General features: G+C 39.6%; 2 protein-coding genes and 1 long non-coding RNA gene across 3 annotated transcripts; all 3 read right to left on the bottom strand.

The window, feature by feature from the left end:
• Positions 1-2,339: 2,339 nt before the first annotated feature.
• On the bottom strand, positions 2,340-4,037 carry LOC133999183 (histone H1-like). Its single transcript, XM_062438369.1, has 4 exons — positions 4,007-4,037; positions 3,752-3,814; positions 3,397-3,425; positions 2,340-3,173 (listed from the first exon to the last, which is right to left on the bottom strand). Exons 1-4 carry the CDS (start codon positions 4,035-4,037, stop codon positions 2,589-2,591), a joined length of 708 nt encoding a protein of 235 aa, XP_062294353.1. The 3' UTR covers positions 2,340-2,588.
• A 2,809-nt stretch (positions 4,038-6,846) lies between these two features.
• On the bottom strand, positions 6,847-9,399 carry LOC133999184 (uncharacterized). The gene is made up of 3 exons (XM_062438370.1): positions 8,692-9,399; positions 7,935-8,104; positions 6,847-7,741 (listed from the first exon to the last, which is right to left on the bottom strand). The coding sequence occupies exons 1-3, from the start codon at positions 9,397-9,399 to the stop codon at positions 6,847-6,849; spliced, it is 1,773 nt and encodes a 590-aa protein (XP_062294354.1).
• Positions 9,400-13,356: 3,957 nt separating this feature from the next.
• Positions 13,357-16,064, bottom strand: LOC134000190 (uncharacterized). Its single transcript, XR_009927403.1, has 3 exons — positions 15,824-16,064; positions 14,209-14,471; positions 13,357-13,418 (listed from the first exon to the last, which is right to left on the bottom strand). It is a non-coding gene; the product is annotated as an uncharacterized LOC134000190 (long non-coding RNA).
• Between the last annotated feature and the right edge of the window lie 1,525 nt (positions 16,065-17,589).

Here is a 17,589-nt window from a genome sequence, read left to right on the forward strand (position 1 = left end):
TTTTTCACGGACACGTTTCTAACTCGCGACAAGCTCAACAGAGCAGATTGCACCAGACAGGAAGTCAGACACAGAATCGGCATAATAAAACTTCCGTCCCCTTTCAAAATAAAACACAATGCGCAGATCACAACCTCACATCCACATTACGTCATAACCGGTGGCCCCAGGTCAGCAGTCAATCGATCAAAGGGTCTCGTTTCACGTCCGAGAAGCAAAGAAACCAGTTGTTTCTAGTTGTTGACTTTATACACCCAGTTCGCGGGATCTCGCGGGAATACTGCTGGCTCGCAAGGCACCGCTCCGCTGCTGTAACGCTCCCGGTGTGAGTTGACGCTGGGCAGAGGACGGAGCTAAACTGTGTCGCAGCTGTAAGGTGCCGCTGACGGACCCGGTGGAAATCCCGGGTAAGGCTGCGTTCACACTGCAGTTAAAAGTGACCTGAATCCGATCTGTTTGCTCTAATGTGACCCAAATCCGATTCAGGCCGCTTTCAAATGTGAAACTGAATCAGATACATATCGGATATTTTTTAATGCGACTTCAATCTGAACAGTTAAAGTCGCATTTAATGTGACTTTGATGTTATTCTGGAGCAACACACAGCTAATGATCCGCATAAAGACATCATTAAAGTAAATTAAAAATTAAACCCTCTTCCTCCTTTTTAACATCACAACAGTTTTTAACATTAGACCATAAATGTAACTTCACCGTTCTGTGCGTGACGTCATTAATGATCAACTGAGCATGCGGCTCACTGCAGGACATTTAAAGTGTAATATGAACAGCCAAACTAAAAAATCGAAATTGAGCATTAAGGCCTGCGGTGTGAACGAAGCTTTAAAGCCTCACAATGATATCACAATATTTTGAGGTAATGTACAATAACAATATTTATGACAGTATAGAATATAATACTGTATGTTTTATCAGTGCAACATGGAGGACATTTTTCACGGTGAGCAGCGCAGATGGACCCAAAAATGCAGACAGTCTCAGGAAACAGGCACTTTATTGGCCAAACCAGGAATAAAGCGCTCAAACAGAAAAACACAGGCCGAATGAACACTGGCAAAAACTCCACAGCAGAAACACAGAGACTCAGACAAAGGTTGAACAGGAAACCAAAACCTATATAAACATGATGATGTAATAACTAACAGGACACAGGTGCGAGAAACAAGACAGGTGAAACACATGAGGCAATCAACCAAGGAAGGGGAAACACAGGAAGTAAAACTAACAAAATACACAAGGAGAGAACAACCTTCCAAAATAAAACTAACACAGGATGTGACACATTTTCCATCCTTTTCTAATGAGCTGCTTTCATTGATTCTAAATGTGGATCTATGGCCACCAGGTGGCAGCAGCAGCATTATAGTATAATAGGAGTAACACAGTAATCATAACAGTAGTCTAGGTAATGTTTTCCCTGGAAATCTCCGACTATTAAGACCTGTAGGTAAGTTACGGCTGTCCCATCAACTATATAAATGTGATGTGTGGAGAGGGAGAGTGTGTGTGCTCATCTATGGTAAACAGAGAAGTAGAGAGTGTGTGTTGTTGCTTCACTCTTTTCCTGCTCCAATGAGTCATTTGTTTACACATCACCAGCTGTTAGTACCTCCTCCTCGGTAACATGGTGCCTGGTATGATATGACACAGTCCTGCTGTAAACGCTGGGATGTTTGCTGGAATGATTCTGGTTGTTTTGGTGTTACGATGCCGCATCATCAGTGTTACGAAAGTGTTGTTGGACCTGAAGGAAGTCCATGAAAACACGGTCACTGTTATGATTGGATGTTATAACATGTTTGTCCACTAGGCGGCAATAGCGGTTAGTAGTTAATGAACAGTACGTGGTAATTGGTAGAGTAAGAGTATTCTGCAAGAAGCCACATGTAAGTTGTTAACTGGACAAATAAAGAAGCTAACTGGAATCTTGACCTCATACTTTAAAACACGAACATAACAGTCACCTCCGTCACATGATGTCATCTGAGCGAGGCCTGGACAGTAAACACATGGAGGATGTTTGTGTGTGGAAGGAGGAGCAGCTGGTGGACTAGGAGGAGCTGCTGGTGGACTAGGAGGAGCTGCTGGTGGACTAGGAGGAGCTTCTGGTGGACTAGGAGGAGCAGCTGGTGGACTAGGAGGAGCTGCTGGTGGACTAGGAGGAGCTGCTGGTGGACTAGGAGGAGCTGCTGGTGGACTAGGAGGAGCTTCTGGTGGACTAGGAGGAGCAGCTGGTGGACTAGGAGGAGCTTCTGGTGGACTAGGAGGAGCTGCTGGTGGACTAGGAGGAGCAGCTGGTGGACTAGGAGGAGCTGCCACCAGAGAGAGAGAGAGAGAGTAGCTGCCACTGAGCTGACTGACCAATCTGGGGATGAGTGGTAGGAAAGCCGAAGAACTGGAGCTGTGAGTTGGTTGCAGACAGATGTGACATTGAACCAGGCACCAGGAAAGCTGAGCCCACTACGCACACCGAAAAAGACGAGGGAGATGGAGACACACAGGAAAACAGGGAAACACGGGGGGGGGACTATAGACCCAGTCAGAGCCCTGATGCATCACTGGTGACATCACTTCTTCCTGGGTGCTGCCTTCTTGGCTTTGAGCTTTGCAACCTTTTTTGCACGGACTTTCTTGGCTGGAGGAACCTTTTTGGCTGCTCTTTTGGTCACTGCAGACATCTTCTTCTGGGACTTCTTAGTGGCTGGTGTCTTTGGTTTCTTGGCTGCAGGTTTCTTGGCTGCAGGTTTCTTGGCTGCAGGAGTCTTGGCTGCAGGTGTCTTTGCTGCAGGTGTCTTTGCTGCAGGAGTCTTGGCTGCAGGAGTCTTGGCTGCAGGAGTCTTGGCTACAGGTGTCTTGGCTGCAGGTGTCTTGGCTGCAGGTGTCTTGGCTGCACTTTTCGGTGTGGCGGGCTTCTCAGCTTTAGGAGTGGTTTTCTTTGCTTGCTTCTTGGCCTTGGTGTCAGCTTTCTTATTCATCTTTAGGGTCCCTTTGGTCTGGACCAGAATCCCTTTCTCCACCAGTTGCTTAATGGCAGTAATGATGCGGCCCATGATCTTGTCCACATCGTAGCCTTGGGCAGCCAGAGCCTTATAAAGGTCAGGTAGAGACAAGCCTCCCCGCTCCTTGGATGCAGCCACCGTTTCTACGATGGCCTTTCAAATCAGACAGATTACAGATCAATGTTTTATTTAACTGTTTTCATAAATGCAAATATCTTGATTCATGTGGGTGTAGATTTATCTTGAGATAATATTTCTATGTGTCTTCTAACTTATAAACTAACTTACTTCATAAATACATGTAAACTAATACCAGCATGTGAGACTGTGTGCAAAGTGCAGTTTTCATCATTAACATTAATTTCATAACTCTTACCTCGGGAAGTCGCCTGTTCTTCGGTTGATCTTCAAAAGAAGAAAGAAACAGTCAGTTGTTGTCCTCTGTGCAGCAGTGCTTTGGTCTCATTTTATTAACCAATTAATCTAAATTGATTAAAAGCAGACTTTAAATGACAAACTTAATTTCAAACATCTTTTTATCTCCATTTGTTCACTGTAGTTGATTTAATGTGAGAATACATTTGAAAGATTCTGAGTGTGAGGGCTCTTCATAAAGCTTAAATTTGTGGCGATAAAATAATGTTGACAGTTATGTATTTTTTGTGTACAGCACCTTTCAAAAGGTAAAACTTTTCATCCCTATGTATGTTATGATGTATGTGTTGACTCACCAGCTGCAACATTTTGCTCCTCAACAGAAGGACCTGAGCTGCTCTCATTGTTCCTCTCAATCCCTGAAAACAACAATAATGATGTTTTATGATGTGACAACATTGTGGTTAAAGGCTGGTTAGATGTAGGGAAAGATCAGGTTTGGGTGCAAATGTAAGAGTAAAAATACTGTAAGTAAATACTTTAAGTAAGTACTGTATGTAAAAGTGTGAAAGGGCTTAACCTCCTGGGCTGCTGCATGAGAGCTTCTCCACCAGGTCGCCTCTCCTGATCTTCTGTAAGCATTTTATAGTTTCATTCACCGCCTGCTGAGGGAAGGTCTGCACCAGCAGATCCACGGTTTCCCGCCTGTCGGCTGTCTCCAGTTTGGAAGCTGGGATTTTTGTGGAGTTTTCCAAATGCCATTTTAGTCCTTTGAAATCGTCTTCTTTTAAACTTTGCAGAGTTTTCAAAAGCTGATCTTTCACTTCTGCAACCTCATTTTCCCTGTTAGAAACAGAGAACATGTCCAGTTTCATTGTTTCCACCCAGATGAAAAGGTGATTGATTTCATAAGAAATACAAAACAAGCCCACACAAAAACACACACACTGTTCATTGATAGTGTCATACAGGTCTAACTGGAAAAGTAAATCTTCAGTGCAAATAAAAGATTACAATTAAAGTGCTTTAAAAGAGCTCAATCATAAACACGCAGGTGGTCGAGTGGTTAGAGCCACATACACACCCGACCCCGGTTTGAATCCCGGCCGCTGCATGTCCCCCCCCCCCCATGTTTCCTGTCTGTCTACTGCTAAATAAAGACGCACAGGAGAAGAGAAGTGTGGCACAGTTAGCCTCTCGTGTTAAATGCAGAGTGGATGAGCAGGAACCTGTGTACGAGGTATCATCCTCTGTGCACATGTGATCCAATCATGGATTTGGAGATTTTGGTGTTTCATAAAATGAAAAATGAAGAAGTACAGTCTATGTTTAAGGATTATATTGATGCTGAATAGATAAAAAGACTGTTGACATAGTTTGGTGTAGTATTAAAGTCAAACTGCTAATGTGTAAATGTTTTATGTTTAATCACCACAACACAAACACCAGCTACCTGCTAAAGTATGATAAGGTTGTCTGATGGTGACTGGTGTTAGTTATTGGTTTGATAGATGGATTAATAATGAGCGTTTGTATTCATTACTGACTGAGTGCATGAACCTTATGAGTTAAAGTACAACAGTCACATCACAAGTAACCTCTCGGCCAAACATATCAGGTTGGTTTACATGTGAAGCTGCAGGAGGAGAAGCATGCAGGAAAATGCTGATAATAATGAGTATGATAAATGTGCCGGTTCACATAGCTGCTGCAGAGAATTAAGCAAACAGGAAATGCCTCCTCTTTGCTTCCCCGCCAATAACTTTACTCCTCTCAAAGAGTTCATGCAGCCGCATTACAAGTCTAAATGATCACAGTGTGATTACTGTGTTTATTACAAAGGAGGAGAAAACATATAAAGGTTGTTTATAACACTCACTGAGGGTTCTGCATCGTGTCTCCGTTTCGCTCACGATAGGTTTGAACTTGCCTTCAGCCTGGAAGCGGAACTGACTGGGTGTGTTTAACCTCGAACCTCTGTTTCCACCAAGCGGTAACCTCCAGCACTGAAAACTGGAGCCAAAAACTACAGTTCCCTCTTGAGACTGGCTCCTAAAGTGAGTCAGACCTTCGTGTTAAGATGTCCAACAACAGAAACAAACATGTTTACAGCCTGAAGTTGTGCAGACTAGTGAAGGATGTGGCTGCTCTGACGTTCCTCCAGATTAACAGAGTACAGGTGCAGATGTTTCACTGTGTTTCAGGTCATGAAACGTAACAGTAGGATTAACTAAAAAGTCTGTTCAGTGTTCGGTTGGACTAGAGACGCTCGAAGGAGAAAGATGTTCAGTTTCTTCTAGTGAGTACATTTTGTTTTAATGCTTTTAGTGATGACATACATGTAAATAATATACAGTATAAATGAGTCCAGGCTCTGTTTGTGGTTTATGATATGATGTAATGTTATTTTCTTTATCAGTTATCAATGATTGATGTCAGTGCTAAACAGGAAACGATGATTCTCTTTCTACAGCTCAGTCTGATTAATAATAATATTATTAACTCATTAATATCTGTGGAAGATCCAAATAGATTAAATATTATTCATGTTCACATTATTTATATTTAACATAATAATTACCAAGTGTACATTACATCATAATATTATAATATATAATTATAATAACAGTTCATTAGTGCAGTGTTAGTGTATTTAGTGTTTGATTTTAGGGTGAAACTTTTTACCACCAAGTCTGTGTTCAGACTTTACAGGTTTAAAGAGTCCTGAGATAACTGATGATGTCATATGGTGCAATATAAATAAATGTGGGAATGAAAATAAAAAATACACAGTTTCTTATCAACACTCATAATAAAACACAGAAGAATCAATCAATCAATCAATCAATCTTTATTTATATAGAGCCAAATCATAAAGAGACCAAACATTCCCAGATGAGCAGCTCTTGGCTTTCTCATGTGGGAATGATCAGTTCTGTTTACAGACTTTATTACAGTTTGTTTTCTTACAGACTAAAGTCAGCAGTATAAAATCAGTTTTGTTAAAGTAATGCATCAATCAATCAATCAATCAATCAATCAATCAATCAATCAATCAATCAATCAATCAGAATCTACAATCAACTATTTATAGAAAAAGTAATAAACAAATATTAGAAAACAAAAATCCGACAGTGGTGTTTTATGTGTATTTGCCCAAAAGCTGATATTTTGCTGCTGAATATTTACAGATTTCTTTATGACTCAGTGTGAACACAAAGTTTATTAAATGAGGAATTATTCCATAAATCATCTTGAAATAAAGCAAAACTCTGTCAGCCATCAAGTAGAAGAAACTAGATTTCATGTATCAACAGATTTTTCTCTAAAACTAAACTTAAACTGTAAATTTACCCTGAAAACTAAAATTAAACTGAAATATAAAAATTAAAAAGTTTCTTCACTTAATCTACGGTTCGATGTTCTCTTGCTCAGAGAACAGAGACGATGTCTAACCAAACATAGCTTTAAAAGCTCTGTGGAGGTGTTGGTCCACGTCCATGCCATCATACATGTCTGATGAACATGTCATTGCAGTGTTGTCGATGCAACAGGCATACTGCTGCCTCAGATACTCCTGGTTAAAATTTACAGCAGAGTGGTCACTCAGGCAGGCAGTGAGATGGACGGTGACTTTAAACCTGGAGGAGAGGAGAACCAGAGACAGAGCCAGAGTAACAATGAAGAACGGGACTCTTACAGAAGGGCTTCCTGCTGGGAGGTTGAACGGCCTGACGACGCGGTTTCTTCCTGGTTGACCATGTTGTTGTTCGAGAATCAAATAGCTGTTCCATCCTAAGAAGTCTCCTTGTTCCAGAGGACTGAGTGTGATGTTGGGAATGTTTAGGTCTCCAGTGCGTCTCATTGAGTTCCAGCAGTTGGGCAGGTGTGTGGGCCAATGATTTTCATCAGGAACTCCACAGCCTTGGTTTGGCCTACAGTAAAACACTCTGTGTTGAGGCTTTATTCGTCCTGTAGCGACACCGTACGCTACATCAGCATTGATGGCACAGTTCCAGGGAGAATACAGGATCACATCATTGATGGAGGACCAAGGCAGCAGCCATCTGGCTGGGATCATTGAGTCGCTGATGGATCCATGTGCAACAAAGATGATGTCAATACTTTCACTGTCACTGTTTTCCTCTTCGACACGTTGTATCAGGTCAAGAAACATGTCCACCAGATGGAAGAAAGCGTCAGACAGATATTGTCTCAACCATTGCCGAGCATTATCATCCTCACAGTTTGCTATCACAAAGTCAATCAGTGTCTTCTTGTCATAAGAGCTTCTGTTGGTGTTTTCAACTGCGCGTTTTACTCTGGCTAACTTCTCAAACCACTTTCTGTAGGAGGAACAGAACAAATATTTTAAAATGAATAATAAGCTCTAATTATGCATCTTAAATTAATGTTCAGATGTTTCTGTTTAATAGATTCTCATTTATGTGAAAAAAATGAAGAGAAAACTTTAACATGTTTCAGGCTTAAGAAAGTTATGTTCATTAAACTGAACATAAGGTTCATTTTCAGACTCACTTGATTCGGTCCAGGTCTTGTTTCATCTCTTCAGAGGCCTTCTTTAAGGCTTCAGCGGTCTTTCTCAGACTCTTACTGGCTTCTGTCTCACAGTTGTTCTGAACCAGGTTTGTAACATCAGAAATCAGCTCAGGAACTGAAAATACAAGTGCAACTGCTCCTCCTCCCACCTGGAAACATAAAACAAAGAAAGCACTTTATTACTGATACTGACTGGTTTGGTTGCTTTGAACCAGATTCTACTGAATTATCAGACAGAAATCTACAGTTTGGTTGATTATTTAATTCTTGGGATGAGACATGATATTTTGACCCTAAAAACAAAACATTTAAGTAGCATTGATTGTTAAATGTAATCAGAAGATCAGAGGAAATACTATAGCAGTGCAGTGCTTGGAAGAGCACAGCAGGGGGCGCTGTGTTCACAGAATGAGCAATTGATTAGAAGAGCAGAACAAAAACAGTGAGGGCAAATGTGAAGGTTTATTTGTTAAAGATGAAAATGTAGTAAACATTTAAACTGCTCCTGTCTCCACTTTCATTAATGACAGGTAACAGTGCTGGTTTGACTTAAAGCAGCAGAAGGAGTCGATCTTGTTGTTCATGCAGTTAGAAAAAGTCACACTTGATATTAGTGTGTTTCATGTCAGTTGCAGAATCAATCATCTTCCTGCTGTTTCTGGCTCTGAACTGCAGCACATTTACATATATTCCTAAACACGTCTCTTAATTTGAAAAGTCTGTCTTTGATACTCACACGTCCAGCTGCCTTTGCTGCTGTTGCTGTTCCAGAAGCGACCAACGTTGTTAAACCTTTTGACATGATTGTTGTCCCATATTTCTTAGCTATTGCTTTTGTGACAAATATGGAAATTAGACCCAATGCTGTCAGCGACACTCCCAGAAGACTTAATGCTGTGCCTATCCCATAGATGGGATTTTCTGGCAAAGCAGATAGCATGTTTCGCAGATTGATTTTGTCATTCAACACCAGTCCGCTGCGTTTGGCCATCGCTCTGAGGATTTGCTCCACAACGTAATCTTCAACCTGTTGTTGTCGCTTCTTTCCTTCCTCTGCCAGTAAATCTACAAGTTTCTGGATTTCCTCTTCAAGGTCCTGGATCTTCTTTGAAATCTGTTCTGCCTCTTCCATGGCGTAACCTGATAGGACAGCATTGGCCACTTCTGAACCGACACTGGTAGCTACACCAATCCCTGAGACGACTGCTCCTGTTAAACCTAGAATAGGCAGCGCTGCTCCTCCTGTACAGATGGTTACTATACCTGCTGCTGTCATGGCTGCTGCACCGCCTACAGATACAGAGCTACCTACAGTCTTACTGATGTTTACATTCATCTTGTGCTCCTCCAGCTCTTTGGCCAGGTTGTTCAGTTTGTCTGCACTTTCCCCTTGTAGCTCCACAAAGGAGAAGATCTTATCAAGAAGCTTATCAGCAACATCCATGATGGGATCCCTCTGAAAGGTCAGCAGGTCTACAAGAATGATTATACATTATTACAAAAAGTCACTTAAGTTATTAAAAATAATATATTTTTCATTTAGAATTCATTGTAGTATAATGGAATAGCAAAAGTTAAATATCTGCATATTGTTAATAAGTAGTTTTTAACAAAGAAACACCCAAAATATAAAGGTATCATGTCTCACCAAACACTGCGTTTTAACACAGAGCAGAATACAGGAGTTAACAGGTTTAAACTGATCATATTTATGAGGGCAGAGTTAATACACAGCTGGGAGTTGGACCCAATTATTCAGGAACCAATCAGTTTTATTATCGCATTCAGATCAATATAAATTATATAGTTAATTCTGAATCAAACCTCACTACATATAAGATTAAACTTCACTAAATGACCATAAAACCATACACTAGAGTGCAATGAAGGGACATGTAGTTAATAAACAGTCCCAGCTTAAAAAGCATTTAAAGTGTCGTCAACATTATGTCCATTGGTTTTTAAATCCTAAACATTTCTGTCTGGATCGGTCTCTTCTGATCACTTCCTGTACTGGTCATCATTATTTCCCACAGAATGAAGAGTGTGAACCGTGATTTGCTTCAGAATCCATGTATACTGTCTGCAGTTTAGTGCTCTAATACTTGTTGTTTAAAGGGTTGTTGGGTTTGTGATTGCTAGCAGCATGCAATATTGAATTGGGCTTAATGTCTTTTTGGTAGATAAAAGTGTGAATAACATTTCATCTTTGATTTTGGGATTACTGAAATATCTTTTGCAATGTATAACGAACAATAAAATGTTTGTAAATGTGTCATCTTACCTTCTTCGTTGTGTTGACAAAAGGCTCGTCTGACTGTCAACATCCAGGTTCACTTATATTAATACCAGACGAGAGAAGGAGGATCAGAACAGTCCTTCTGCTTGTTTCTCTCTCTCTATTGGCTGTTTCAGAATCAGGTATTAAAAGATATTACACCTGCAGGTAAAAGAGAAACCACTGTGACCGAAGTTGTATCCTGTTAATGTTTTACTATAAAACTCCTCCAAACAAGGACACTCCTTAAACAAACACATAATCTTTGTGTTATATATAAACCATTTATGTGTAAAAGGTCTCCATCAGCAAAAGATATTTACAGTCTTTGAGGAGGTGGACATGCAATACATGAATATTCTGTGTGGTAACTTTAACTCTATTAGAGAAAAGCTTCTATTGAAATATGAAGACAAATGGCTTGAAAATATTTTGGTAAAACCAAAATTAAGGACATATATGCATATTAAACAAAAGTTTTCTCCTGAACCTTTTGTTCGAAGAAGCCAAAGATCTTTAGTTGCCTAGTTGAGAGTTTGGTGATTCAAAAACATTCAGGAGGAAAACAGTTTATGTGAAGTATGCGATCTCAGTGAAGTGGAAAGTGAGAACCATTTTCTTTTGTACTGTCCACTTTATGATGATGTATAGACTATATATGAAGAGACCTATTGTTCCGACAAACGGCTCAAACTGAACCCTGAAATATTTTGCAGCTGGTTTTGTCTGATTTTTATTGTATTTATTTATTTATTTATTTATTTGTTGTTTCCTTTTATTTTCCTGTAGTTTGTATCTCTATTGATCATTGTTATTTGAAAAGGCGTACACTGTATTTTAACGCTGGCATATATGATTTTGTGGTGTCTTGTAAGCTGATGTGGGCTGGGCATATTCATGCATGAGAAAAAGCATCTATCACCGCTGCCTTCTTCTGTTTGTCCATCAACACAGTGGTTAACCGGTTGGTCAGCCAGCACCAGTTAGTCAGTCTGGATCTGGATCTTAGTTGGGTCATTCTCAGCCACTTTAGGAGGTTTCTTTCTGCTATGCTATGCTGTCCCTACCTGTCTCAGGTGTATCTTTGCTACGGTATCTGCCCAGTATCCAGCTTAGTTATGATTCTCAATCTCAGGTCAGTCTCCCTCTGACCTGCCGTTGCGTCTTCATTGTACCTCATCAATCTCTAGTTGTGATAGCAGTTGCTGTTTGTGGATGTTGGAACACCGGGCTAGAAGTTGTTTCTTTTGTTAGTGTAGATGTTGTGTTTCAAGGTATCCATGTATCCCACATCCTCAGCATGTAACCCCTCTGACTAGGGTTACTTGTAGCATTCCAACAGTTCCATATTCCCTGGTAGTCCACTGATGTCTTGTTCCAGTAGCCCAGACCTTGTTGACCCGGTATAGCTCCTAAGTTTGTGGTTTCACTCACCGGCGGCATCTAGGTAACTTGCCAAAGGGTCCACACTGGATATGTGTTACCCCTGCCTGACCGCCCTGTGAACCACTGAGCTATCCAGCTGCTGTATTAAATAAATAAATAATACATATATATATAGAATGCCTCAGTAGGAACCCAGGGCCCACTGCACCAGTGTAAGGTCTGCCAGTCTCTGAGGGTTTCATCCTGGTACCTAACAGGGTCCATTATATAATGCACCAACTGCACCAGGAAGACCTGCCGATTCTGGTGTTCTCTGGTAACACAGAACTCAGAACAGTCCTTCTGCTTGTTTCTCTCTCTATGTTTCAGAATCAGGTATTAAAATGTGTCTGTGATCTAAGTTGTATGCTGTTAACTCTAAAACCCTCCAAACATTTCCCAGACACAGAGACACTAAATTCTCCTCAAACAAACACATTTAATCTTTATGTCATCTGTGTTGCTTTTGTTTATTTTCTTTTATAAAGAATGTGTAACTTTCAATCAAAAGTGAAAATATTAAAACAATAAACCTGGGAAAACTGTATCCAGAGAGATTGGAGTGACGCATTTAGCTGCATGTCAATACATGCACAGCACATGCATCAAGGAGGGACAGACATCATGCAGACATGTTAAATCTGAACAGAGAAGCAAAGCAGCAGAAGAATGAAAGCATCAGTTGTTTGTTTCAACTCTTAAAATGCTTTAGGTTTGCTCCTGTCTGAACATTAAAACAGACACACCTCATAAAAACAGTTTATCTTATCTGGGTCATGGTTAAAATCCTGCAGACCTTTTGGACCGTCATAAATGAGTTGTTGGTGATGATGTCCCTGTAAATGTGTCTTTATGATCTGTCTAATCATCCATTGTTCAAGTGTATGGTAAATGGACTGTACTTATATAGCGCTTTTCTAGTCTTTTCGACCACTCAAAGCGCTTTACACTACAACTCATTCACACACATTCATACACTGATGGCAGGCAGCTACCACGCAGGGTAGCCAACCTGCACATCAGGAGGAATCTAACCATTCACTCGCATTCATACACCGTTGGCACAGCAACGGGAGCAACTAGGGGTTAAGTGTCTTGCCCAAGGACACATCGACATGTAGACTGGAGGAGCCGGGAATCGAACCACCAATCTTCCAATTGGAGGACGTGTATGTGTCTGTCTGTTTTGTATATTTTATATATGTCTCCCCTCTTCACCTGAACAACTACACAACTACAGCTCCCATGATGCTTTGCAATGGTCCGAGAGACCTGTTGAAGTCAGGATGGCTGCTGCCCCCTGCAGGTCAGAGGTTGTTACTACAACACTGATTATTTCTACAGCTCAGTCTGATTAATAAGAATATTATTAATTCATTAATATCTGTGGAAGATCCCAAATAGATTAAATATTATTCATGTACACATTATTTATATATAACATAATAATTACCAAGTGTACATTACATCATAATATTATAATATATAATTATAATAATAGTTCATTAGTGCAGTGTTAGTGTATTTAGTGTTTCGTCCCATGAAGTCCAGGTTTAATATTCTGAGCTCATCAGGAAACACACCGAAGCTTCAGCAGCAACATACAATCAACTTTTTTATTTAAAAAGTCATCAAACAGTCACAGACAGGTGGTGACGTAGTTACCGTGGCAACGCCGTTATTTCTGGTCCCCTGAGCAGACAGAGAGTGAACAGGTCAGTCAGTGATGAAGCATCTTTCTCACTTTAAACATATTTAAGCTGAAACAGGACGACAGAACAGCCACGATGAAGAAAGCAGCAACATGTCTGAACGTTTCGTTGTTGGTCATGTGACCATTTGAGGCTGCAGCAGGAAAACAAACCTCTGTTTTCAAATTAAAACTCTCTGATTTGTGTTTGTTGTGTATTTGGTCAGAAAGTCACAGACTGAGCCTTTAAGGTGCTTTAATTTCCCCCCAAAGAGAAAATAATGTTGATTTAATAGAAACACACCTCGCTCACATTCGGCTCATATTCGTCACAGAACCATGAATCTAGTTTTCATAACACTTTAATTTTAATACGGACTTCCTTTAATCTGATTCTGTTTTATACCAACTCAACACTGGTGTTCTCAGTAATTTGCAGATATTTAATGGTTCATTTTTAGGACATTCTACACAGAGATTGGTCCAATTGGTACAAATTATATAATAGAAGAAAAACTTTAAATGACAGAAAACACGGTTTGTAGTTTGTGTGTAAAACTACAAATCAGCAAAAGACGTCAATGTCCTGCTAATTAATTAATTAACAGTTAGACAGCAGCTAAATATATTGTTTAATACAACCATGAATAAAAACTCCACAGTGAGTAAAAGTGCTGCATTCATAATGTAGGAGAAGCTTTAAATAGCATTCAATGTAAAAACTCCATTAAAGTACCTCAAAGTAATATTAATTCAGTTCAGTTCAGTTGCTGTGTGGCTGCTGTAGTTTTGATGTTAATCTGACAGAATTCAGGTCAAACTGTTAAATATCCTGAGTTGCTGGTCTGAAAGGATTTTACCTTTTCAGCTGTTTTGTGGCAGCTGCTGGGCCAGGTCGTTTCTCTTGATGCTCTCCAAAAATGATCTGGTCACCTTCATGGCCTGCGCAGGGTAGGTGTTCACTATCAGATCCACGGTGTCCTGCCTCTTGGCATGCTGCAGTTCACATGCTGAGATACCAGCATTGTTTTCCAGATACCACTTGAACTTTTCGAATTGGTCATCCTTCAAGGCTTCCAGTATTTTCAAAAGCACCTCTTTGGTTCCTGCTCTCAGATTTTGTCTGTTAGAAAAGAAAATATTTAAAGTTTTATTTTTTCCACCAGGATGAAAAGACCCAGACCAGATATAAAGTTAAGCAACTTCTGGTGCATGAGCTAAAATAATCAGGAGGCTGATATGCTATGTCCAACATTTAAATACTGATCAAAATCATTTCCTGCCATGACACAAAATCCAAAATGGCTGACTTCCTGAATGATGTAAGTGTTACGTCCGAGCTGGGTTCGTAACAGTAACGATTCAAAGCAGCTTTATCCCAACACGCTGCTGCGTTTGGGGCCTGTAGAGCCTGTAGATTACTACAGAATCCCAAATCCCTCAAAAATACAATAATTAAGCAGATTAAAAGTCACTCAGGACTTTTTTGACAATCAGGAAGAGAAACTAAAAGTTAATCAGAACAATAAGATCCAAAGTTTCAGGACAATTCAGCGGCTCATTTTTAAAGTCCAACAACATTTTAGAGTCTTGATGATGAGAATTAAACAAAGAAAGAGAAAACAGAAAAAGGCAGTTAGAAAAAATACTCACTGAGCCATCCTGCTGCCTCTTATAATCGCTGTTTAACACAAACTTCCTGATAAGGTGCAGTAAAAATATGATTTACTGTGTCAGTATGTGGAGCTGAACATAACATGAGGAAATGATTTATACATTTAATGAACTGTGTGGTTTAGGCTTCACTTCCTGTTGCTGGCAGTGAAATATGAACTCTGTACAACGACCGACACAGTGCATGAACATTAGACATTACATGTAGGATCACTTCCTGTTTGTAGCATGTGCTGCTAAAGAACCGATTATACGCCATGTTGATGTTTATCATGTAGAACACATCGTCAGATGGAGGCTGACTTCCTGTTGCCAGGAGGTGGCGCTCTGACTGTGTTCAGACCTGAACGCTCATCAAGCCGGAGACATTTAGGACACATTGAGTCCAGGAGGCTTTTTCTGAGCCTGGAGATGTTAAATCAAACTTTGTCCATATACATCTCATTTAAAGGTGGGGGCTTTTAATTTGAAATGTATTCAAACCTAAAACCTAAAAACACCCAAATCAAATATAAAGTTATGAAACTTCTGAAACACGAGCAAAATGCAACGTTCAAGCCAAAGTTTGATACCGATTGAAATACTTCAAAGTTCAAGTTCATTAAAAGTCTGAATGTTTCATGTTCTGATGAACAGTTTTCTTACAGGAAGAGAAACTAAAAGTTAATCAGAACAATAAGAACAGAAGTTTCAGGACGATTCAGCGGCTCATTTTTAAAGTCCAACAACATTTTAAAGTCTGGATGATGAGAATTAAACAAAGAAAGAGAAAAACAGGAAAAGGCAGTTAAAAATACTCACTGAGCCATCTCGTTACCCGGACCCTCGTATACTCGTTTAACACAAACTTCCTGTAAGGCGACGTTAGAGGAAACGTTAGAATGATTCAAAAGGTCGTGACTGACAGGGGCTTAAAAACTATTATTACTTTAGTTATACTTTAACTTATCATCTCTCATCAGTAATAAACATTAAAATATTTTATTTACAATTAACTCATTAAACAAACAGTTTATTTATTTTTTTATTTTTTGGCAAAATGAACCATCCAAAGCCTTTATTTACCACCTACCCCCCCCCCCCCCCCACCCCTCTGTTTACATGAATGGTTCAGTCCAGCCTGCAAACCAGTTGCGTCACTTTCTAGCAGGAATGAACGAGGAATGAGAGGGAGTGATATAAACATGTTCGAACAGGGTCATGAAATCACAGAAACATTAGTTACTGTTAATATTCTGAGTGCTTCAGGAACAGCAGCCCCCCCCAGCCCCCCCCCCCCCCCATCCCCCCACCCTTTTTAATAATGAACTGTCCAGGAAAAGATTAGCGTTCCCCTGAGAGATCATGTATGCACTGTTGTGGTCATGGACAATATATTTTTGGAAAGGATAAGAAAGACCACGACCAAACCTCAGGACAGTAATGCTGACCATTAAAGCTTCAAGACAGAAACTGAACAAAGTGTCAGTTTGAGAAATAAGAAATCTTGATCTTGAAATAAGAGTCTTGTGTTGGAATAAAACTTCAGTTAATTTAAAGAGTCAAACAAACATTAACAAACACAAACTGTCTTAGATCAAATAAAATGTGATTATCTTGTGAGAAGAGAAGCATAAACATGACAAGAAGATAATAACAATGATAATAACACACAAACGTTTCCTGAGTCTAAACTCAAATGTACCATGAAGCAGGTCAGTCTTCCTCTTAATAATACACACATTATTTCCTAAACTCATCTTCAAATAACACAAAGTTCAATAAATTGTCTTTAAATAAGGCACGCATTGAGTTATATTAGTTGTATGCAGACTATAAACAGATGTACTACAGACAGACTGTACATGAGATATTAGATGTAGAAGAAACTGTAAAAGAGCAGAAAGCTCAAGGCCTCGAGGAAGAAAAGATTCATTCTAATAACACAAGAAAACTAGAATATTAGGCAAAGTTAAACATTAAAACATCTTTAGTTATAAACTGAAAAACATTAAACACTCGAAAACTAATTTTTGGCTCAATTTGGTCAGATTTGTTTGTAGCTGCAAAAGCAAATCTGTGTTTGTGAGATGTAAAAAAAACACAACAGTGTGTCAGAAGCTGATTAAGAAAATAACTTTAAAGGATCATTTTGCAGATTTTTTCTCGTCATATTTGGATCCAAACCAACAATGAACTGATCTACTAACAAATATTGTGTTTGTATCAAAGTCTGATATATCTTATTCCACCATTGTTGTTAAAAAACTACTAAAAACATGTCAGAATGATGCGTTCGCTTTTCATTATGAAGGAACATGAAGAGTTTGGTCTTGTTAGTTTGTTTTGGAAGATTAACACTGATGACAATCTGATGAGTTTGTTTGAGTTCACTAAGCAGCTGCTGGATGTTTCTCTATTGTTTTGGGTTCATATAAAATATATAACAACAATATAACAGATTCGCTGCACATGTTTACAAACTACATACATTCTGGCATCTCTGCTATATAGATAAACAATGTCTACACTTAATGCCTCTTCTGCACCAACATTCATGTCCTTTGATGCTTCTCTTTGTGCATTAC

Source organism: Scomber scombrus, chromosome 18 (genome assembly GCF_963691925.1).
Source record: "Scomber scombrus chromosome 18, fScoSco1.1, whole genome shotgun sequence".
Taxonomy (NCBI): Eukaryota; Metazoa; Chordata; class Actinopteri; order Scombriformes; family Scombridae; genus Scomber; species Scomber scombrus.

Coding starts and splice junctions, on each gene's coding strand:
- LOC133999183 (XM_062438369.1), bottom strand. CDS start 4,037: ATGCTTACAGAAGATCAGGAGAGGCGACCTG. Junction 3,815..4,006: donor AGATCAGGAGAGGCGACCTG/GTGGAGAAGCTC, acceptor TGTTGTTTTCAG/GGATTGAGAGGAACAATGAG. Junction 3,426..3,751: donor GGAGCAAAATGTTGCAGCTG/GTGAGTCAACAC, acceptor CTTCTTTTGAAG/ATCAACCGAAGAACAGGCGA.
- LOC133999184 (XM_062438370.1), bottom strand. CDS start 9,399: ATGGATGTTGCTGATAAGCTTCTTGATAAGATCTTCTCCTTTGTGGAG. Junction 8,105..8,691: donor CAGCAAAGGCAGCTGGACGT/GTGAGTATCAAA, acceptor TTATGTTTCCAG/GTGGGAGGAGGAGCAGTTGC. Junction 7,742..7,934: donor CAAGACCTGGACCGAATCAA/GTGAGTCTGAAA, acceptor TTCCTCCTACAG/AAAGTGGTTTGAGAAGTTAG.